The 24368-nt window shown below is 43.0% G+C and overlaps 1 protein-coding gene across 1 annotated transcript in view; it reads right to left on the bottom strand.

Moving 5' to 3' along the window:
- The window catches only part of LOC126234720 (dehydrogenase/reductase SDR family member 11-like), a 37079-nt gene extending 13735 nt beyond the window's left edge, over positions 1-23344 (bottom strand). The window contains exons 1-5 of the mRNA XM_049943468.1: positions 23116-23344; positions 17473-17635; positions 9324-9453; positions 2651-2780; positions 1278-1406 (exon numbers count right to left, since the gene is read on the bottom strand). Of these exons, the coding sequence (XP_049799425.1) occupies positions 1278-1406; positions 2651-2780; positions 9324-9453; positions 17473-17635; positions 23116-23253 (690 nt within the window). The 5' untranslated portion in view covers positions 23254-23344. The remainder of the gene's footprint in view (positions 1-1277; positions 1407-2650; positions 2781-9323; positions 9454-17472; positions 17636-23115) is intronic.
- Positions 23345-24368: the final 1024 nt, after the last annotated feature.

The following is a 24368-nucleotide window of genomic DNA, read 5'->3' as shown; positions in this document are numbered from 1 at the left end:
ATCGTCAGTTTAATAGCTCTTGACTGCAAAGTACTGACACGAATTATGGAAAGCTGGTCGAAGCCGGCCTCGCATAAGATCAGATTGGGTTCTGGCGAAATGAAAGAACACGCAAGTCAACACTGACCTTAGAAGGTACATTGAGGAAAGACAAACCGGCATTTATAGCATTTATGGATTTAGAGGCAGTTTTTGACAATGGCGGAATACACTTTTTGAAATCTACTGGTATAAGATACGAGAAGCAAAAACTTCTTTTCAACTTGTGCGGAAACCACATTGCAAGTGCAAGAGTCGAAGGTTGTGAAGGAGAAGCAGTGGTTGTGAAGGGAGTGATGAAAACCTCTGATGTCTGAGCATTGAGAGAGCACTGAAGGAACCCAACGAGAAATATGTAAAGAGAATTGAAGTTCAGGGAGAAGAAATAAATGAGGTTTTTTGACTATATTGTAATTATGTCAGAGACAGAAAAGGACTTGGAAGAGTGTCGATTGGAATGGATAGTGCCTTGAGGCTAAAGATGAACATGAACGAAAGTAAGACGATGGTATGGAATGTAGTCGGATTAAATCAGGTTATTTTGATACAATGAGATGAGGAAATGAGAGATTATAGTAGCTGATCAGTTTTTCCATTTGGTCCGCAAAATAATTGGCGACGCTCGAAGTAGAGAGGATCTAATATGCAGACTGGTAGTAGCAAGAAAAGCACTTTCAGAAAAAAGGGAAATTCGTTAACCTGTGTGTTAGGAAGCTTTCCCTGAGGGTATTTGTCTAGAATGTACCCTTGTACAGATGTGAAACATGGATAACATGCAATACAGACAAGAAGAGAACAGAAACTTCTAAAATGTGTGCTACAGAAGAATTCTGAAAATTAGAGTCTTATATTTAATAACTAATGAGGAGGTACTGAATTGAATTGGAGAAGAAAGAAATTTACGGCACAATTTGACTAAAAGAAGAGAACTGTTGATGGAGCACATCCTTTGGTATCAAGGAATCGTCGTGTCATATTATGAATGGGGCGGAGAGGTGGGAGGGGGGGGGGTAGGAGGGAGGAAATTGTAGATAGAGACTAAAGCTTCAATACAATAGCCTAGTGCAAACAGGTTGCAGTAGCTATGCTGGTATAAAGAGAGCTACATCAAACCATTTTTCCGGCTCAAGAACACCAGGGGGTTTAACACATAACGTGCTTTGATAGTCTATATAGATACGATTTCTGTTCTTCACGCACTATTCTATTGTAAAACTTCTTGTAAAAGATATAGTTACCTGTACTCGAGGATGCTGGGACAACATGTAAACAACAGCACCTGCAACGTCTTCTGGTTCCATACACGGGAATATATCGTATATCTTCTCGCTAGCGATTGCCGTTCTCGTAAGTCCCGGAGAAATCTCCTGCGAGTAATAAATGAAAGTTAAAAGTTACACTTTTAGTTATCAAAGTTCAAACGCAAAATCTCAGAAATAAATGTTGAGCGTAAATGCCTATCAGAGCTCTGCAAGGCGATAGCCTCGGTAAAGCGTGATGGAACCATGCAACCGTGAACCTAGCAAATTTAAGGCATCAACAGAAAAATGAACAACTCTTAAGAAATTGAATTGTGAGTTATTAAAATTTACTCCTAACATAACTGTTCATTAAGACTCTTATGTTTATGATCAGCATGACACAGAAAATGTATTATTCGCAAACGACTTCTGAACACGAAAGTAAGGAAGTGAGTCGTAGACAATATTATCGAGACATAGTCTGAAATTTATGTTTTAGCTTACTGCTTGAAGTTAAATTGTCGCGGAAAGAAAAGAGAAAGATTTTTTTTTTCCTTTTTCGCTGCCTGTCAGATTCAAATGTTCAAGAACATAATGAGCTTACCGTTCTGTGAGGAACACATCCTGAAGTTATGATTGATAACAAAACTGATACATGAGGTTGAGAGAGAGCGCGTGCTGTGAACATAAGCGAACATTTGTCTGTTATAGATTTATCGTTCGCCTGTGAAAACATTGGAAGAAAGAAATTTGAAAGTAGAAGACGTGATCGACGGGAAACGCTGACTTCTCTGGAAGCTTAGACTTAGCTGTGGTGAGTGTAAGAACTTTGGAAATATTTAGGATGTACTTGAAGCTAAGTACGACTTTTACCTAGAACTTAGATTTCATGGTATCTTCAGGAGACAATTAAAAAAAAAAATGGAATGTCCTTCCATCACATTGGTCAGGTTGATTCGTGATTCGAATGGAAGGCGTCACAGTAACCCACACGCTCAGAACCTTTTATGTACAAGGATATTTCAAAAAGTAAGTCACACATCATTACAGCAGACCAAAAACTTTAACTGAATGCTGCACTATGCTTCAAAGTGACACTGCTACGTGACACAATTTGACACGTGCAACTAATTTTTTTGAAATCCGCTCGTACTTATTCAACATATGACTTACAGTGATAAAAGTAGCAATTACTCGTCATCCTGTTTAGGAGAGGGCGTAGAACATCCAAACATTCTTTGAGAAACTATATTCTTTTTTTTTTGCAAATATATACGCAAATCGTTCGTATTTGACGGAATGAATTTCACACTTACATTAGTATGCATTTGAAATTAGCATGCAAGGTATAAATGCAATTAGAAACTCACGCCGACTCTAATTTTGCTTTTCCTGGCGACGAGATCTTTCCGAAGGCCCTCTAGTAGCGTCTTGACAGCCTGCTTGCTGGCGCAGTACATCGCAACGTCGCTGTTAAATGGTAGAATGTGTCCACATATGCTGTGAACACGAAAACAATACTTTGTAGACCATAAATACAATGAATATCATCGACAGAAAAAAGTTATGATATTTATATGAAAAGCACTGAAAGTGACAAAACTTTTTCTGGCATCGTTTTCCAACGGACAAAGAGGTCTCAACCTAGGTACAGTTACTGGCCTACTAGAGCCAAAAACAGCTACGGAAAAGCACTTGATTGACACCGCATTGGCGTCCCTTTTTGAGGTATCGAATGTGACTTGAGAAACACATTTCACATGTTATTTTGTTTTCACTCCAATGTCCGTAATTTCCAGTCCTGTAAACTTTCCAATACCAGCAAATAATATTGGATTTTTTTTCATCACATACAGGGTGACTATTATTGAACTGTAAGAAATAAAATCGTCATAATTTTTGGACGGTTTGCGTATAGGACGTTCCAACTGCACGGTTGGACGCTGGGCATGGTGGGAATGAGTATGCGTACATACGGTTTGGTTTAGCGACGAAGCCGACTTTCATTTGGGTGGGTTCGTCAGTAAGCAAAATTGGCGCAGTTGGGGGACTGAGAATGCGCATTTCGCGATCGAGAAGTCTCTTCACCTTCAACGGATGACTGTGTGGTGTGCAGTGTCCAACCACGGAATAATCGGTGCGATATTCCTTGGTGGCACGGTGACTATCGAACGGTACGTGAATGTTTTGGAAGATGATTTCATCCCCATTATCCAAATTGACCCTAATTTCGACAAGATGTGGTTCATGTAAGACGGAACTCGACACCATCGAAACAGGAGAGTGTTTGGTGTCCTGGAGGAGCACTTTGGGGACCGCATTCTGGCTCTGGGGAACCCAGAGACCACTGGCATGGACCTCGATTTGCCGCCATATTCTCCGGATCTGAACGCATTCTACTCCTTTTTGTGGAGCTATATTAAAGACAAGGGCTACGATAATAACCCCAAGACCTTTACTGAGCTGAATGTAGCCATTCAGGAGGTCACCGACAGCATCGATGTTCCGACACTCCAGCGGGTCATGCAGAATTTCGCTATTCGTCTGCGCCACTTCATCGTCAATGATGGCAGGCATATCGAACATGCCGTACCCTAAATCCGAGTATCAGTAGTGACGTTTACATGTTGAATGAATGTGTGCACGCCGTAGTTTGTAACTAATTTACGTTTTTTTTCATTTACTTCAGTAATTGTCATACTATCACTTTTGTGACACCAATTACAGGCAGGTGCTCTGTAAACACAGTATTCATTCTTGACTTTCTAAACTGCACCACAGTTTCAGATATAACACGGTGCATGTGGAGACCGTGGTCAAGTGTCTGGTTCTTCTCATCGGCCTGCCGTTAACCTGGAAGGCGCAGATAAAGTAATTTAATCAGGAATGTGAATCATAGATATTGCTGGAATTTGATTGCACTGATCGTCTGCACAGCTCTAATGCCATACCGGCCGGATGTATAATGTACTCAGCTCTACACATCCATATCGCTAGTTCATGTTATCACATGTCATGATCGCGCCTTTCATTATATCGTCATCTTGTTCCTTTCTTGGTGCATCCATCATTCACAAGCCCATCTCTTTTAATTTTCAGTACAGTCGGAATCTCAGTTTCGATTTGTTTCCTGGCGTGTTTATTTTGTGTCTCTGTTTGTGGTCCCCACTGCCAAAATGAAATTCTCCGCTGATCGTCGAACAACTCTCACTTGCTGAACGGCTATCTCATTAAAAGTCCATGTTTTACTTGCATAATTGAAAATGGTAAGACATACCCATTGTAAAATTTCACGTTGCCAGCTGATTTATCAAATGTCTATTTAGTTTACCAAAATCATTCCAGGCGGGTTTTTCTTGTTCGTTCAGTTGTTTTTCAACTGCTCTATATAAGACAACTCAACAACTGGTTCTATTAATCATTTTTATGCTTACTTGAGTTGATCTTTGCAGCTGGTAAGTTAGATTGATCATAATAACAATAGTTAGATAGTTAGTGACTGTAGTCTAGGGACACCATCTCTGAAAAGTAATCAAGGATGTTCCGGGGCCAAACCCAGCCACTGCTTTTGAATATAAATCATCAGTAATGGCGGCTGAAGACTTCCGCCATAAAAAGTCACCCCCCCCCCCGCTCTGAGGGGGGCCTTATCAATATAGGCGGAGGCTGAGGTTACTCTCTTGACCCTGGGCTGGGAAACTTCCCCAAAAAGGTGGAAGAATCAGCGGTGATCAACGGCACGTGGATGCAAAAGGCAATGCAAAACACCGCATTAAAGACGTATAATGTGTATCAAAAGGATATGTAGCTTGTTATTGGAAAAAGTGTTTGATGATCAAGGCAAAAGAATCCGTTTCAATCCTCCAATTGGGGGCTTGTAAGTGGCAGGTAACTATAAGGACTGCATAACCAACGTAAAGACATCGTTCTATGAAATGGAGCGTGTAACGTTAGAAGGCTGAGCGTTGTAGGGAAGCTTGTAAAACTGAGAACGAAATAAAAAGACTCAATTCAGATATATCGGGGGTTCGCGAAGTCAAGTGGAAAGAAGATTAGTATTTTTGTTCAGATGAATGTATGGTAAAGTTTACAGCATCAGAAAATGGTACAAAGGGAATAGGACTCGTTAAGAATGGGAAGATAGGACACAGAGTTACTGTGAACAGTTCAGTGATAGGGTGCCAGTGTTGTCCTCATCAGAATCGACAGCAAATCATCGCCAACAACAATGGTACAAGGACATTTAATCTCCAGCAAAGGTAGAAAACTTCAAAATATAACAAATGTTTGGGTATGGTACCACACACGAAGAAAACGATCAAGACTAGCTCAAGTGTACACTCCGACGTCACAGGCAGAAGCCGAAGAGATAGAGAAAGTATGTGAAAATGTAATGAGTATAATATACGGAAGAATGGAAAAGAAAATCGAGTATCTGTTAGATGACGATCAGTTTGACTGTAGGAAAGGTAAAGACACCGAAGAGGCAGTGCTTCATAATGGAACCAAAACTTAAGAAAAATGTGGGAATTGTCGACAGGGAAAAAGAGTTAGACAATGTAAAATGGAGCAAGATGTTAAAATTCTGTGAAAAGTAGGAGTAAGGTATAGGAATAGACGGATAATATACGGTATGTGCAAGGACTAAGAGGAAAAAATATGAATGGAAGACGGATAACGATGCACTGGAATTAGAAAGAATGTAATACAGGGATGTAGTCTATCGCCCCTACTGCTCAATCTGCATAACGAAGAAGCAATGACGTAAATAACAGAAAGATTCAATAGTGTTATTAAAATACTGAGTGAAGAAAGATCAATGACGAGATTCGCTACAGCATTGCCATTCTAAATGATGAAGAACTGTAGGGCAGTGGACTGAAATGAATAGTCTAAAGGATAAAAAAATGGAGGGAGATTAAACTGAAGAAGAATGGAAGTAATGAGGAGTAGTAGAAATGAGATAAGTAATAAAATTAACATCAAAATTGGGGACCACGAAGAAGACGAAGTGATGGACTTCTGCTATCTTGGAAACAACAAAATAATAGTTCATGGACGATGCAACGAGGACATGCAGACTAGCATACACAAAGAAGACGTTCCGGGCGAAAGAAGTCTACTAGTAGCAAACATAGATTTCAATTGGAGAAAGAAATTTCTGAGCATGCACGTTTGGACCACAGCATTGTATTGTAGCGATTGAAGAATTGTGGGGCAGCCGGAAAAGAAGAGAATCGAAGCGTTTGAGATGTAGTGGTGTAGAAGGATAATGAACATTACGTGAACTGCTAAGAATCAACGAGGAAAAGAATATATAGAAAATAGTGAGAAGAAGACGGAATAGGATGACATGGGATGCGTTAAGACCACAGGTAATAATTTCCATAGTACTAGAGGGAACTGTAGAAGATTAAAAGTATCCGACGATGTCGGATCCAGGCGTCAGGCTGAGGTGAAAGGTCGGCACAACAGAGGAATTCCTTATGGGCCGCGTCAAACCAGTCACCATACCGAAGACTAAAAAAGAAAAGTTAGCAGCTACAAATTGTTTCGCGTTAAATGTCACAGTGCAGACCATAGACGCCGGCAGTTTGGGTTACCTATGAACGTATACTTCTTAATGCCATTTTCAAAGTTAATAGTTTGCATTAACAATACGAAAAAATACTATTGTTCTCACAAAGCCAGAATTTTATAGCGCAATTGCTTTAAAACATAATTAAAAAATCAGGCAAATAAAATTTTTATAACAGTAGATCTACTTTATCAAGTGAATAGGTTTCATGAAAGTTTGGAGATAATGTAAATTCAAAAATGTCTTGAATATAGTTGCATTTGTGCAATCGTTGTTAACGAGTACAAATAGAGGAAAAGGGAAACTAATATGCAATACACTAATTGAAGTACACTACTATAGAGTGTTTCACGTATGACGCATATGTCTCCAGCATTGCAAGAGAACCAATCCCACTACTTGGGTCACAGCGGCAGGTGATACACTGATGTGCCAAAGAAACTGGTATAAGCATGCGTATTCAAATACAGAGGTGTGTAAACAGGCAGAATACGGAGCAGCGGCCGGCAACGCTTATATAAGACAACAAGTGTCTGGCGCAGTTGTTAGATCGGTTGCTGCTGCTACACTGGAAGGTTATCAAGATTTAATTGATTTTGAACGTGGTGTTATAGTCGGTGTACGAGCGATGAGACACAGAATCTCCGAAGGAGCGATGAAGTGGGGCTTTTCCAGTATGACCATTTCACAAGTATACCGTGAATATCAGGAGTCCGGTAAAACATCAAATTTCCGACATCGCTGCGGCCGGAAAAAGATCCTGCAAGAACTTAGCCAACGACGACTGAAGAGAAACGTTCAACGTGACAGAAGTGTAACCTTTCCGCAGATTGCTGCAGTTTTCAGTGCTGGGCCATCAACAAGTGTCAGCGTGCGAACCATTCAACGAGCGGTTCTAGGCGCTTCAGTCCGGAACCGCGCGACTGCTGCGGTCGCAGGTTCAAATCCTGCCTCGAGCATGGATGTGTGTGATGTCCTTAGGTTAGTTAGGTTTAAGTAGTTCTAAGTTCTAGGGGACTGATGACCTCAGATGTTAAGTCCCATAGTGCTCAGAGCCATTTGAACCATTTTTGAACCATTCAACGAAACAACATCGATATGGGCTTTCGGAGCGGAAGGCCCACTCTTTTCCCCGTGGTGAATGCGCGACACAAAGCTTTACATCTCGCCTGGGCCCGTCAACATCAACATTGCACTGCTGATGACTGGAAACATGTTGCCTGGTCGGACGAGTCTCATTTCAAATTGTATCGAGCGAATGTACTCTACGACTGCACGACATAAAGCATAACGCTTTACGCCTCGCCTGGATTCCTCAACACCGACATTGGGTTGTTGATGGCTGGAAGTATGTTGCCTGGTCGGAGGAGTCTCGTTTCAAATTGTATGTAGCGGATGGACGTATGCAGGCAACCTCATGAATCCATGGACCCTGCTTCTCAGCAGGGGTCTGTTCAAGCTGGTGAAGGCTCTGTAATGGTGTGGGGCATTTGCTGTTGGACTGATATGGGATCCCTGATGCGTCTGGATACGACTCTGACAGGTGACACGTACGTAATCATCCTGCAGCCACTCGTGTCCATTGTGCATTCCGACGGACTTGGACAATTCCAGCAGGACAAGCGACACCCCACACACCCCACACGTCCACAAGTGCTACAGAGTAGCTCCAGAACCACCCTTCTGAGTTTAAAGACTTCCGCTGGCCACCAAACTCCCCGGACACGAACGTTATTGAGCATATCTGGGATTCCTTGCAACGTCCTGTTCAGAAGAGATCTCCGCCCCCTTGTACTCTTACGGATTTTATGGACAGCCCTGCAGGATTCATGGTGTCAGTTCCCTCCAGCACTACTTCATACATAAGTCGAGTTCGTGCCACGTCGTCTTGCGGCACTTCTACGTGGTAGCGCGGGCCCTACACGATATCAGGCAGGTGTATCAGTTCCTTTGTCTCTTCAGTGTATGTCGCCTTTAGACGCCTTAGGAACGGCCTCGGAATGGTCCGAGAAAATCGTTGCGTCATTTAGCAGTTCAGACTGGCGTGTCACTAACATCTGATCACGGAGTTGTGCACAAAAACTGAAACTTTGCAGAAGAACAGTTGTGCAGCACCTTCAGCTAATGCGCCACACATTTCGAGTACCAGATCGCAGCATCAAGCGGTGATAGCCTAGGACGTCAGTTCTCGCTCAACGCCGCAGATGCGTTTGAGCCACACGCGGAACACACTGTATTTCACTTTCATAGCGATAAAACTGATTGGTAGAAGTAGAAAAGCTAGAGGGAATTAATATGACCAAAAACAGTTGACTACAGTATTTTGCTGAGTATATCTGTAATCGATTGCGAAAGTATGTGTTTAGTTAAGCTGTATAGCTTAATACTGTGGGCGAGCAAGAGGGTGTCTCACTGTTTTTCTACCAACTGAGCACGTAGCGTGTTTACTGTGGGTTTTGCAGTACCTGCAGATGTGGATGACGAAGCCATCATCGACGCCCCTGCTCAGCATGTCCTGCACGGCCTCCCTGGTGCAGATGCTGAGACCCAGCACGTTCACGTCTAGAAGATCCCGCCAAACGTCTGTTTGGGCAGCTGCTCACGATAAAAGAAAGACCAGTTACATACTTTGCGAATACGACGTCGCTCTGCTGATGGTTGCTCTTCAGTGTAACACATATTTAAAATGACATAATGCAACTGTAGGTTAGTGGACGTCTGTGTGGTATTGCAGTCTGTTACAGTCTATAGAAAAGTTACTTTATTAAATGCCCACGAGCAGCTGTAAAAGAGGTTGCCTCTGTACTGTAGAGCGGGCGCTTTTGGGGCTTTGCGAAGGGAATTCGATGAGTTACAGCCTTATCCTGGACGTCAGCGAGAGACTCGAGATCAGTAGGCGCAGGCTGACAGCATGTTTTATGGCCCTCATGTTTCCGAAGCGTGGGGCACTCCAACTAGCAGGTCGCGAAGACGCTGGTATTCTCAGTTGCCAGTGTGCCCGTAGAATACCTTGAACACTGCAATTCGGGAAAGATACGGTCACCATGATCAAGTGGCACCAGCTAAAATGTGTACGGCGATGAATGCTATCTCGGCGAATTCACTGGTAAAATCTTATCGGGTTATCAGCCAAGTCGTGGTGTTGTGTTGTCTCAATGATTAGACGAGTTTTCAACTCGTGGTATTCAGATGAATTGTCGGCTTGATATCCAGTTTGTTCTGTTATAGCGGATGAATAGCAGACCTCCCTTCCGAGGACCCAGCAGATTGGCCAATTGCATTCCTCCGGAAGAGGTGTGACGACCGGTTATGGGGGATGGGTGGTCACCAGCAGGATAGAGGGGGGCCAAGTGTCAAGTCTTGGTGCTGCCTGTCTATTTGGTCCGCAGCCTCCAACGCTTTCACAACAGAGCGTTCCTCACACACAGTTCAGGAGACATTAAGTGATAAACGTTGAGACGCTTGAAAAACTTTTTCCAATTTAATGACTTTGTTTCTGTAACTTTAGCTACGATCACCCCTAAAATATAGGTTTGACACTAGCACTATTTGCCAAAGAGGTCCAACATGAGCATATAACAGGTTTTTCATTTTCATGATTAATTAATTTTGGTTTTTACTTTTTCATTAACCTGTGAGTATTACCGAAACTAAAGAAACCTACATAATTAGGGTTTTTCGTCCTTAACTGTAAAGATTAGACGCGCTTAATATCAAACATTTAACACATGAACTCGGCCGTTAGCGGTCAGCGTGGTCGAAATGGATAGCTTAGCCTCCTTAGCTGAGTGGTCAGTGTCTCTGATTGCTACGCAGCGGGCACAGGTTTGATTCCCGGCTGGGTCGGAGATTTTGCTCTGCTCGGGCACTGAGTATTGTGTTGTCTACATCTTCATTTCATCGTCATCGACATGCAAGTTGCCCAATGTGGCGTCAACGGAAAAGACATGCAACTCGGCAGCCGAACTTTCCAACGTGGGGAGTTTAGCATTATTATTAATCGATTTTCAGTCTCATAGTTTAGTGTATTACGTCGGTGGCTTTTTATAATTGATAGGGGGCTGTACCATTATAGGCACCCCTGCCTGTGGGGACAGCCTTCGTCGTCGTCTCCCTCATGCCCTTCGTAAGGGCACTGACGACCATGCTGTTGATGGACCCACGGCTAGTTTCATCATCATAATCATCATCATCATCGTAATCATCATCACATTAACTCTTCTGTAAGTTAATCAAGTGTTTGAAGTTGCTTTAACGAATTGTGGGTGGGGAGCATTTACTGGTTGTAGTGTTAAATTCGTGTGATATTTCTTGTTTTTATAAAGATGCTTTTAACTGTTACCTGTTAATTAAATGAACTGATTCGTGACAGCGCCTCGAATGTTATTTCTGGCATTTGGAAATCCTAACATCCACTCAAATATTTAACAAAGTCGACAATTAGTGATAATGATCTGCCGACTGACATAATGAAAAATGGCTGGCAGTATCTCAAAACAACATGAGCCATATTATAGTTGTTTCGTATTATATATTTGCTCACTGGTGTGCATAGACATCCGCAAGGGAGGGCAAGAGAAGCGTTTGACCACTCGTGGAATCTGGGTACAAATTTTTTGTTCATAACAAAATTTTCACATATTTTCAGCAATGATTGCCTGCTACTACAGTAAATTCCAGTTTTAACATTGCCGAGCGGGACAGAATATACGGTGACGTTATCAATGACAGTTTTCTCACACCATGTGGCTATAATTGAAGATATGCGCGGAAAACGAGCTAATCCTCAAATATAAAAGCTGAGAGATAAGTGTTGCCATCTGTTGCTGGGTTAAGGGAACTATCAATATTGACATTGGTCTCACCCACAAATATCCTAAAGTGATATTTAGGGGTGAGACCAATGTCAAATTTGATAGTTCCCTTACCCAGCAACGGATGGCAACGCTTATCTCCAAGCTTTAACATTTGAGAATTTGCCCGTTTTTCCGCGCAATTCTTCAATTGAAGTGCAACTACTCAAAGAGGTCCGTTGTGATCTGTAATTACCGTATGGCAGCAAAACTTAGTAGATATGCTAATGTGTTAATCCGGAAGCGATTTACCCTAGGGAAAAATTAGTTCTAATTTTAGCCACGAGATGCAAATCTGTCGCTGTGAATAAAGGAGAGACGTATAGAAATGTTTCCATATGTAATGGATTAAGAACAGGATGTGGTCAGAAAAGGAAAAACAAGTAAGAAAGGCTTAATGCTGATTTTCTTATTAACCTCCGCTCACACAATTTGTTCAATACGAGCAATGGAGACGTCGACGAGTTCAGAAGTCGTTCGCAGCAGTTCCGATGGAATCTTAGCAACGTGCTCCTGTACGCCGGATTTCAGGTCAGGTAGAGACCGAACCTGACCCTGGTAAATGCGTTCTTTTAGAAATCCCCAGTGTCAAAAGTCACATGGATTCAGATCAGGTGAGCAGGCCATACATCTGGAGATAAGACGTTCGTGGAAGGTTGTAATAAGCAGGCAAGCGACATGAGATGTTTGCCTCATATTGCATCAAAACAGAGATTTTCACACAGTTTCACTCTTCCAAAGCAGGAATCACATGCTGTACAAGGTTTCGATAACGTGCAAATGTCACGGTACACCTGTCTGGCCCACAAGGCGTATTCTCTTCAAAGACGAATGGACCGAGAATAATGGCGCTTGTGAATCCACACCACACAGTCACATACGGCGAGTGCAATAGCTCTTTGTGCACAACACGCTGTTTAACAATACCCCAAATTCGGCAGTTCTGTGTATTCACTGCACCCTGTAGTGTAGAATGTGCCTCATCATTCCATAAAATATTGCTCTGCCACATGTCATTCGTTCCAGAAACAGAAGATTGAATTCGGAAAGCTAATGCAGATCGTAAGGTTTCAGTTGCTGTACCGTCTGGATCCTGTTCGGGTACCAGTGTGAAATAGTCCGCAGAACTTTCCGCACTGTGGACCACGTGATGGACAATTCTCGTGACACTGCACGAGCTCTAACTCTAGCCTGGGCACGAGAACTTCCACCGGGATAGGACACCTTCCTATTCGAAGTGCCGCACCAAACTCACCCTTGTTTTCGAATTTCATTATAACCTTCTTTAAAACTTTTAACGGCATCGGGCATCACCTGAGACCGTTCGGTCGGCGACAGTCCCTCAATGCAGCACAGTATTTGCTACCGTTCACGTAAAACTGTTTCACTAACAGCGCACAGTATTTCTTCTCGATAGCCATATTGTTCTCTCACATTATGATTTGTCAGATGACAGTGTGAATGTCGCACCGTTATATAAACAGCGTACAACACCAGATTTGCACCTGGTGGCCGCAACTGGAACTTATTTTTTCAGCGCAGCTCAGCAGCAGTCCAGACTGGGCTTCCGTGTGTAGATGCACTTTAGTTATAACCACCCCGTATTCACGATGTTCACGGGAAATTATTCCGGTTCTTTGATGCGGCGGCGGTTTTGGTGCCGTTCTGCGGTCAAGACGGCGGCTAATCTTTCACTACACTGGAAAACTAGCGTCCACAGTGTTTTACTTGTCCCTTCCAGGTGCAGTCGTTACCGAACCGCAGCTAAAGAAATTGGTGTGGGGCAGCCGATGCCAATTTTCAACACTCTTTGAAAATGCCAGTGGTATAAATGCCCATCATCCATACACAATTCCCGTAAGTTCACCCCTCCCTTTGTCGCCGAACGGAATCACAGCGGTAGTTTACTATTTGTCTGTGTGTAACGTAGCGAATTATTACGAGTTGTCAACTAGCACTGATAGCGTAGCTTTCCTTGGAGCCGCGAGATTTTGGTTCTCACGTTAAGCACAGCTGACGCTAGCTACTGGGCCGATCGAGCCGTGTACTTGCTTAACGCTGCGTCCAATGCGTTACACATGCTCGCTATGAATCTGAAGAAATACTGTTAAATATTAATCGATCTTTTTCATACTTTATGTAACAATTTCTGTGAATAACACAACTATACTATTAAAATTGAAAATCAATAACTTCAATACTTTCGGAGATACAAATTTTTAACTAAAATACGTAATAACGTGCTGCTAATGTGAAACCAAGTTATGGACTATAATGTATAAATCTGCAGTATCAACTGAAACTACAATCAAGAGGATAGATTCATATAATTTAATTTTCTGGAATTTTCTTTAGTTTCATTGCCACAGGTTCCTGACGTAATTAAAACTACACTGGAAAATTATTACTTCGTTGTGTTTTGGTTGTGTGAGTGTTTTGAAGAGACTGAGAAAGTTAATTGAGGACATACATAAAGTGAAAATGTGATATTTTACTTAAACTATGTAGATGTAAGTGTGAGAAAGTTGTGCAAAAATTGGTTCAAATGGCTCTGACAAGGGAACCTCCCCATCGCACCCCCCTCAGATTTAGTTATAAGTTGGCACAGTGGATAGGCCTTGAAAAACTACACAGATCAATCGAGAAAACAGGAAGAAGTTGTGTGGAACTATGAAAAATATAAGCAAAATATACACACTGAGTAGTCCACGCGGAAGATAGGCAACATCAAGGATACTCTGAGCTCCGGAGCGCCGTGGTCCCGTGGTTAGCGTGAGCAGCTGTGGAACGAGAGGTCCTTGGTAACAAGTCTTCCCTCGAGTGTTGTTGACAAAAATCGACATATTACTGAATATTTTGTGGAAGTTTGAGCCTTGTGAGTGGTTTATTTAAGGAGATATTTACCTGTGAACATTTCATGTCGTACATAATCTCCGCATGGATTGTTTCGTGCAGATAACTAGACATTATGGCGAGTACTTCTTTACAAGAAGCCTACTGAACGACTGAATGTGTTAACTTGCAAGTAAGGGCTGTTTATGACGCTCAAAATATCGGGTCGGACTAAATATATTCTGGATGCTCTTGAGTGTGAACTTGTTACAGAGACAGTCAGTAACATCGCATTATCGATGTGGAGATATCAAATACGAACTTCATAGCCATTTTGTTTGTTTTAAAGAAAATAAACCAATTAAAAGGACGTTTTTGACATTTTTTCAAACGTCTCATGCAAGAATCCCAAAGGCCTAATAGTTTAGCTTAGTAATTTTCGGCTACTACCCAAGGAATAGAGTTACGTGGCCGTTCCGTGGTACATGTTTAGTCGAATTTTCGTCAACGCTGCTTTTGCCGGCTAAACCAGCACCTGCCATCGCAGAGTGAAGTGGCAGACAACCTGAAGCCTATCCAGGTAGGCGGACAGACTGGTAGTGTGTGGACATACAAGGTGAGAATGTGGGTCTCGCGGGAGGCGTGCGCGAGATAGTCTCTGCAGTCGCACTATCTTCTGTGCCCTCGGTGGCTCAGATGGATAGAGCGTCTGCCATGTAAGTAGGAGATCCCCGGTTCGAGTCTCGGTCGGGGTACACATTCTCACCTCTCCCCGTTGGTATATATCAACGCCCGTCAGCATCTGAAGGTATTAATATAATTCTAATTTAGATAGTTTTAAGGCTAGTGAGAGACCAACCCTCCCCGGTGCATGTGGACGTAGAAGAGCAGTGCTGCATTATTGATTGTGCATTCAGTTTTACACGACAGCGGTGTTGCAGTGGTCTCTGAATGCTGCCCTGCAGTTCTGTACAGCTATACTTAAACTTAACAGGTATCATGCGATTTTGTAGCGTAAATAGTGTCGTGGTATCTGTCAGATTCCAGAATTTTGCTTTGTATAAAACGATATTGTCTTGAGTTGTATACTGAACTGAGCTAGTAATAGCATGTATTTACAAATATATGACAACGAAATAACATACTAAAATATTAATAAGAAAAAAGAAAATACGTAAGTGGTGTTCCGAAAAAGTGGACTTTCCTACAATCTCAAAAATCAAGGAAAAAACTTTTAGTTATTGGTCCTATGCTTTGCCACTCTTTCATGAACAACCAAGAATCAGAAATAAAATTGTTGGAAAATTTCAACGAAAAATTCACATCTTGAGGTTAACTTGTTGATGTTCATTTGTTAAAGGTCAGAATTTAGGCGTTATGTAAGCACTCACTTTTTCCGAATGCATTTTGAAATTTAGCTCATTTACTGACAGAACTCGTTGACAATAGCCAGTCTCTTCAAGGTTGCCTTGAATGCTAGCGTGAATTTGCTACAGTCTCCATATTATGCAAATTAATTACGAGAAATTATCAGTAATAACCATTATATATTACAGCATAATTATCAAAATAAACACAAGATGTTGATTACGCCGTCTGGCGAATAAGAATCGCGTATCGTACGTCGGCGACACGTCGCGGCGACTTCACTGTGCATTTAGTGAAGATCAAACAGGGCGAATGCCACTCCACCTTCACTGCAAAAAGTCAGCGCTCCAGCAGAAAGCTGCACGGAGGGAAAAGCTGAAGCCCCCTGCAGAAAGTACGACAGCCGTCTCACAGACTGTGTTACCAGTTAAGGGTTAAAGTATGGAGCCAAACATGTGAGCCGAAAGAGAAAATACAATTTTATGCGCTAGGAGAAAAGAAAAATGATGTGAAATCTCAGGGTCGAAATTTTGACATCTGCAGGAATGGGAGATGCAACACCGCCCTACATACAGAATGCTGCACTTCATATGGTTTGGCTGGGCAGTAAAGTGATAAACTGAAGAGAAGTTCATCTAGTCGTATTATACTGGCTCAGGGTTACACCTCACATAATCAACGCAAAAAATGTTGCTTGCGGAATGCATTCTCTTCCACTTTACTTATGCCAGTGTACATTAAAAAAATTGAACTCATGAAAGTAATACAAGGCATGCATTAGCACAATCAGCTCTAAAATTCTGTATGCAAAATTAGTGTCAAGAGATATGATCAAGCATTTTTTAAAGTTTATTCCCTGTCCACTTCATTAATGTGATTGTTTTGTTTATAATTTTTGTTGGTATTCAACAGGATTTCCTCAATTGTTCTTTTTTAAATTTCCGATTTTTAATTTAGAACGTCAGTCTAACATTATTGGAATACGAACTAATTTTTGTGAATATTTTCTAGCTATATTTCATAACTCGCATATCCCGGATTAAACCATACTCAGAACGTTTACTCAAGACGGTGGCATCCGTATTGATACTTATTAGTATTACTGGGGCAGTATCCAAACCCACCGAATTAATTACCATGTATTAAGAAAATGTCAATTTTTAGAATATTGTTTACTCTTCAATAAATTTATGCGGACCACATGCTGATCTGTTGTTATAAAAGGAAACGCAACATCATTTTCGCCATTAACGGAACTACCGAATGTTACAGTTATGAGCGAAAAGTTGCACAAGTGTTCCTTACTTATCCTTTAAACCATTAGTACTAAAGATAACTTACATCTAAATCAAGGTAGTTTTTAGTGTATGTGTAATGTTTATGTGATATATACCTGTCGCTCTTCTAAGACATATCTTAAGAATGACTTGCAATGTAACACGTCTGCGTATATTGTATTGCCCAAGCGTAAGAAAGAATATGAGCAACGTTTCGGTTGACTTTCAGAACTGCACCTGTTTTCCTGTTCTAATGGCTTAAACCTTCTTGTGCTAATACTCACATGTCAGTTCGGCGTTCTTGCAGAGGCCAGCGTTGTTGATCATGATGTCGACACCGGACAGATGGTCCCGTATCCATTTAAAGGCCGCCAGAATGCTGTCCTCATTTCTGAGGTCCCCCTCCATAATGTGTAGGTTGCTAGTGGCGTCTTTCAGTTTCAGTGACTGTGGAGCAATACCTTTACATGAGTCCACGGCAGTCGAGTAGAAAACTAAAAGAAAGTTCACTCAAAACAAAAATAGAAAGGCAACGCACCACGAAGGAATTATCCGAATGGGACGGAAATCATTAGATGTGAGGCACATGCACAAACAAATGATTACAGTTTCAGAAAAACTGGATGATTTATTCAAAAGATAGAGCCCGACAAACAGAGCAAGTCAATAACGTGCTGGCCCTCTTCTGGCCGTTATGCGAACAGTTATTCGGCCTGGCATTGACTGATAGAGTTGTTGGAGGTCCTCCTGAGCGGTACTATGCCGAATTCTGTCCAATTGGCGGGTTACGTCGTCAAAATCCCGAGCTGGTTGGAGGGTCCTGCCCATAATGCTACAAACGGTCTCAACTGGGGACAGATCCGGCGCCCTTGCTGGCCAAGGTAGGGGTTGGCAAGCAAAAAGACAAGGAATGTGCGCACGGGAATTATCTTTCTGAAATGTAAGCCGAGGATGGTTTGCCATGAAGGACAACACATCGGAGCGTAGAATATCATCGATGTAGCAGTGTCCTGTAAGGGTGCTGTGGGTGACGGCCAAAGGGGTCCTCCTATAAAATAAATAGCACCCCAGACAATCACTCCTGGTTGTCGTACCATATGGTGAGTGGCAGTCAGGATGGTATCCCATCACTGGTTGGGGTGTCTCCAGACACGTCTGCGCTGGTCATCAGGGTTCAGTTCGAAGTGGCACTCATCGCTGAAGACAATTCTACTCCAGTCAATGAGATTTCAGGTCCTGATGACCACCGAAGACGTGTCTGGGGCGCCCTGGACAGCGTTGGATACCAACCTCGTGATGCAAGCTGGTCCACAACTCTTGTAGCGGTCCTTGATATCCTCGATAGTGACACTTCGATGGAGCTGACATTTAATCTGGTAGCTCATATTATCTATCAGTGAAAAACATTTGGCCTTGCTATCCACGGAAATATCTTAACTTCACACAGGAAATTCAAAGACGCACATATTATGTGTGGACAAGCAATGTAGTGTTGAAAAATGCCATCACGATACTAACGCATGAGAGTTACTACATGAGAATGGAGAACGTCGGTGATATTCCGTTGCGCCATTCGAGTTCCCTCAGTCACAATCCGCCATGACTTGTTATCGTGTTGATCGCCCGCCACACTATGACGTCAGGAGTAACACAGCTGTGCCTCTCCTGAGCATTCGAAGAATGGGACCTCTCCCCAGGTCATGCCGTACTTGCTGACAATGGTCACGTGGGATGTCACAGAATGGGTACTCATCGCTGAACACAATACTACGCCATTCATCAGCAGTCCATTCTTCCTGTATGAACACCACTCCAAATTCAGTCTTTCGAGTTGGAGACTGCCTACACTACGCTTGTCCGTCCTCTTTTAGAATACTGCTGCGCGGTGTGGGATCCTTACCAGGTAGGACTGACGGAGTACATCGAAAAATTTCAAAGAAATACAGCACGTTTTGTATTATCGCGAAATATGGGAGAGAGTGTCACAGAAATGATACAGGATTTGGGCTGGAAATCATTAAAAGTAAGGCGTTTTTCGTTGCGACGGAATCTTCTCACGAAATTCCAATCACCAACTTTCTCCTCCGAATGCGAAATTATTTTGTTGACACCGACCTACATAGGACGGAACGATCACCACGATAAAATAAGGGAAATCAGAGCTCGGACGGAAAGATATAGGTGTTCATTCTTTCCGCGCGCTATACGAGATTGGAATAATAGAGAATTGTGAAGGTGGTTCGACGAACGCTCTGCCAGGCACATAAATGTGATTTGCAGAGTATCCATGTAGATGTAGATGTAGATGTTACTGGCATCCTACGAATGTGACGCCTGCTGGTAGTCTGCAGATTGGTACAAGGAATCCATTACTTGGTCTCTGATGACAGGCACAGATGAGAAGGGGCTACTGCGTGCTGGGTGCACATTATGGCGATCTTCCCTTGTAGTGGTCAGACGTGATCGGCCAGGGTCGTGGCGACGAGTAGGCCGGCTCTTACCTTCACGCAGTACAACATCGCTTTACTGTCACTTCTGAATGCCTCACAAGTCTGAATGTTACACAATTCGACCAGCTGGCCAATTGGAGACCCACAACGAGATCCATTACAAACATTGACAAGTGCTGATAACGCCGTCTCATACGGATTCACGGCAACTTCGTGTCCTTCACAGTAACACCCTACCAGGTTTGGTAACAACACTAAACACGAACAACACTAATGCACTGTGGTGACTGTTCTACCTGTCACAGAGAACTGCAGCCCTAGCTATTTACATACCCATCGATGGTGTTTACATGTATGAAGTGACCCTGGCATCTGACCATGTCTCCTGAGTGCTTCACTTGTTTGACAGTTAGTGTAGATGAAAATCGAAAACAATTTATTACACAATTTTAATTCTAATTCAAGTCACTTATGTGCTAACAAGTATACACACACACACACACACACACACACACAAACAAACAAACATACTTACACACACATTTACACAGAAAACACACGCGTATATGTGCTTTAAAAATACTTTGCAAATTGCATCATTTACCCAGTTATTGAAAAATTTAATATGTGTTTGTATGTCACCATGTCAGTGATCGGTAACAAGGACTCTACACCAGTGCGTAATATTTTTCTACATTTTCATACGTGTCATAATAAATTTAATCTCGTGATAGCAGAGGACAGCTGATTAGCGTATAGCTTGGCACTGCATTCGCACTTCGATGTCATTTTGCAATTTTTGTTTGCTATTAAATGTACTGGCTGTGCTTTTTGACTTAGGTCAGTGGCGTAGCGAGAGGAAAGGGGGCGTCAAAATGTTAAAATGTGTGTGAAATCTTACGTGACTTAACTGCTAAGGTCATCAGTCCCTAAGCTTACACACTATTTAACCTAAATTATCCTAAGGACAAACACACACACCCATGCCCGAGGGAAGACTCGAACCTCCACCGAGACCAGCCGCACAGCCCATGACTGCAGCGCCCTAGACCGCACGGCTGGAGGCGTCATGAGGGTATATCATACTTCCCCGCCACTCGCAGAGGGACGCCAAATCGTCTCGAAGACAAACAACATTTTCTGGAAAATATGTTATTGTTAGAGCAAATTCTATGTATTATATTACTATATGTGTTTCTGGAAAGGGGGGTGGGGGGGGGGGGGGGAGCAATAAAGTGTTGTGCCCCAGGCGCCGTTGGGAGGGGGGAAGGGGGAGGAGGGCGCCAATGAAATATCGTGCCCTGAGGACCAGTTACGTTCACTACGCCACTGACTTGAGTTTTGGATCAATTGTGACTGATTCACTGTTGAAGCACTCATTGGCAGATATTGAAGATAGAGCATCACATCTTTCTGCCTAAGATACCGAAACAGATATGGATCAGATTTTGAAACCGGGAAAGCAGCTGTTTGAGTTAGTAAATGCCCGATACTTTCACTTGTAAACGCTCACTACGCCACTGACTTGAGTTTTAGATCAACCGCGACTGATTCACTGTTGACGCACTCATTGGCAGATATTGAAGATAGAGCATCACATCTTTCTGCCTAAGATACCGAAACAGATATGGATCAGATTTTGAAACCGGAAAAGCAGCTGTTTGAGTTAGTAAATGCCCGATACTATCACTTGTAAACGCTCACTGTTGACATGTAAGGGGCGGTCAGAAAGCTTCCGTTAGAAGGCAGTACAGTCCAAAATCGGTATCCCAATCAGGCAAAATAGCCTTGTGCATTGACGCAATCATCCCACCGATGCATCGGGTTGAAGATACCTGCTTGGAAAAACTCCATGTCCTATGCGTGAAGAAATCAGGAACTGCCTGCTGCACATCCTCGTCCGATAGGAATCGTCTGCCCTTCCAGGTCCTTTATAAGCGACCGAACGCCGGATGATCGCGTGGGGAGAGATCAGTACAATATGGCGGATGCCCGAGTATCTCCCACTTGAGTTGGCTGTAACTTCTGCATTACGACTTCTGCGATATGAGGATGTGTGTTATCATGAACCAGCAGCACCCTTTGGCGCATCATTCCACAACGGTGTTTTTCGACAGATATGCTGCCCCATAAACATTCTTCATTCTCCTCTGTGTATCTACCAGTCTTTCTCCTTCGGCAGCCAAGAAAAGAATAACAGCACGTTGGTCCTCTTTGGCTCATTTGGTGCCGGCCGCTGTGACCGAGCGGTTCTAGGTGCTTCAGTCTGGAACCGCGCTGCTGCTATGGCCGCAGGTTCGGATCCTGCCTCGGGCATGGATGTGTGTGATGTCCTTAGGTTAGTTAGGTTTAAGTAGTTCTAAGTCTAGGGGACTGATGACCTCAGATGTAAAGTCCCATAGTGCTTGAGCTATTTTTTTTCTGCTCACTTGGTAATAACGTCGCAATAGTTCACGTTTCCGCATGCACCGCACGTACGTTCGAAAGGCACGAACACAACACTAATCCCTTGTCTGCATGTCGATGCTTGTATACCGGCATCGGAGTCGCGCAACGTTGCGTATAAACTGCAACTTCGCCTGCAAATGGAAACTTTTTGATCGCCCTTTGTGTTCCAGAGTAAGAGAAAGAGCGAACTTCCCGTTCTCTGCCAGCACATTAGTTGGCATAGTCTCATTTGTACGAGAGTGAGCTCAAAAGTAGTGCCTTCGAATTCTTAGAATTTTGTACATAAAACAAACGTTATTAACATTCTATATCTTTATTCTTCATGTGTACGTATTTGCAGTTCTCTGCCGCTAGAGTCCTCCGAATTTTAGCGAGTAACACTGCGGTGAGTAACAGAACTATGTCGGCGCTTGAGAAACAGCGTACTGCAATCGAGTTTCGAATTCAAAGAGTTGGTCTAAGCATGAATCACCCTCTCTTTCAGCAAGCAATGCCAGACCACACATGAACGCTGCAGCATTTGCAACTAGCCGAATCCTTGCTTCACTGTCAACGATCGTCCTCCATACAGTTCCGATCTGGCCCCATCCGATTTTCATCTGTTACAAGACGCCTTTGAGGACTTTGATAGTGATGAAGCGGTGAGAGCGTAGATGAGCTTGCGGCTCCGTCAACGGACTTTGATCCGTAAGAAGAACGTAGCACAAAGGTGTTGCATATGTTGAAGCACTCTACAGCGACGGTATCAAAAAACCGGTACTTCGTTGGGAGAAATCTGTTCGTCACCAGGGACGATGAGAAATAAATATGTAGACATAAAGAACCGAGATGCAGAATCTTAATAACGTTTGTTTTGTTTAAAAGGCCTTAACAGTTTTCACATAAAAAATTCGGAGGCCTTCTTTTTGAGCACGCTCTCGTATAAAAGACAGTGTTGAATACGAAGCTGAAATAAAGTGAAAACACCGTCATGACAGCGTCTTACGAAAGTAAGTGCCGATTAGTACAGATAACGTGATCCATATCTACCTGAAGTTTGTCGACTGCCTTGTCGAAGCCAACGACGGTGATGCCGTGGCTGAGTAACACCTGGGTGGTGGCGAAGCCGATGCCTGAGTTGGCTCCCGTCACCATGGCAACACGACCGGCGTACTTTTCGATCCCCATGGTCGCCGACTGCACACTACGGCGTCGCTGTATCGACGGATTTCCTTAGGCCGCAAACTCTGCCTACGCTAACAAGCTGCAGCTCGCAACAGTGCATCGCGGCTTACTATCGCGCAACAGCTGTGATAACATAAAACACTTGAGTTATCTTTCTTAGATAATTATTCCGCCCACGTCACCTATTTTTCGGAGATTCGGAATTTTCATAACTTTTGCCGGCTCCTGCTTATATATTCCCGCTTATTTGAGATTGCCACGTCATTGAAATACATCCATAAAAATTAATAATTTCCGTGTCTAGATGTCAATTGTGTCACTTCATTCTAATTTTACCGCCCGACGTGAATCCATGACTAAGACAATGGGTGTGAACAGAGGAAGATTTTGTTGCCTTTCCGGTATTCTGCCCTCTTCTATCCATACGTTCCCTAAATCTATACACGTATATGCCGTGACCCACAGTACTTTGGTAGTCATGGTCCTGTTGGATTTGGTGTACCCATATCTTTTTTCCAACGTTTTTACTGACAAGCAGCCAATTATAGAGGGGCGTGTGATTTTAACGTGGGTTCTGAAGAACTGTCCTCTTTGATGTCTTTGATTTTAAGAAATCGTTGCTACCAGTGAAATTAGGTGTACGCACATTATGTCCAATAAATTCCTGTAACCCTAGTTCAAACGGTGACAGGGTCCTGTAGTCTCCTTTCATTATCATTTTATTTGCTTTCCAATGATACAGAACTCTCTGGCATGCGTCAGTGAATGAATGTGGGTGTGTTTCATTTTGCTATACAGTGGTTTAGTCTGCTACAGAGAATCAGCGGTAGTCGTACAGAGTGGCCAACTCTTGTAGTTTTCAGGTAGGCAAAGAGGTTTGCTCCCCTTGTGTGAAAGTTACAAGTGTTAGGTTGGTGGCGGAAGCCTCATCTCTGGGTTTTCCTGGCCACAGGGTCGCATGGGAAACGTTGGAGTGTGTGAGACGGTCAGTCTGGTTCCAGCTCGTTAGGGTCTGTAGCCGAAGTCTCTTCGAAGAAGGGTGAGTTGACTTCCAAGCGCGTGGCGCGTTGTCGCATAGCAAGAGGGGAGCTTTTGACTTTTGGTCTCGCGTTTCATCT

The sequence above is a fragment of the Schistocerca nitens genome, chromosome 2 (genome assembly GCF_023898315.1).
Source record: "Schistocerca nitens isolate TAMUIC-IGC-003100 chromosome 2, iqSchNite1.1, whole genome shotgun sequence".
Lineage (NCBI taxonomy): Eukaryota > Metazoa > Arthropoda > Insecta > Orthoptera > Acrididae > Schistocerca > Schistocerca nitens.
This window is presented reverse-complemented; position numbering and strand designations above follow the sequence as displayed.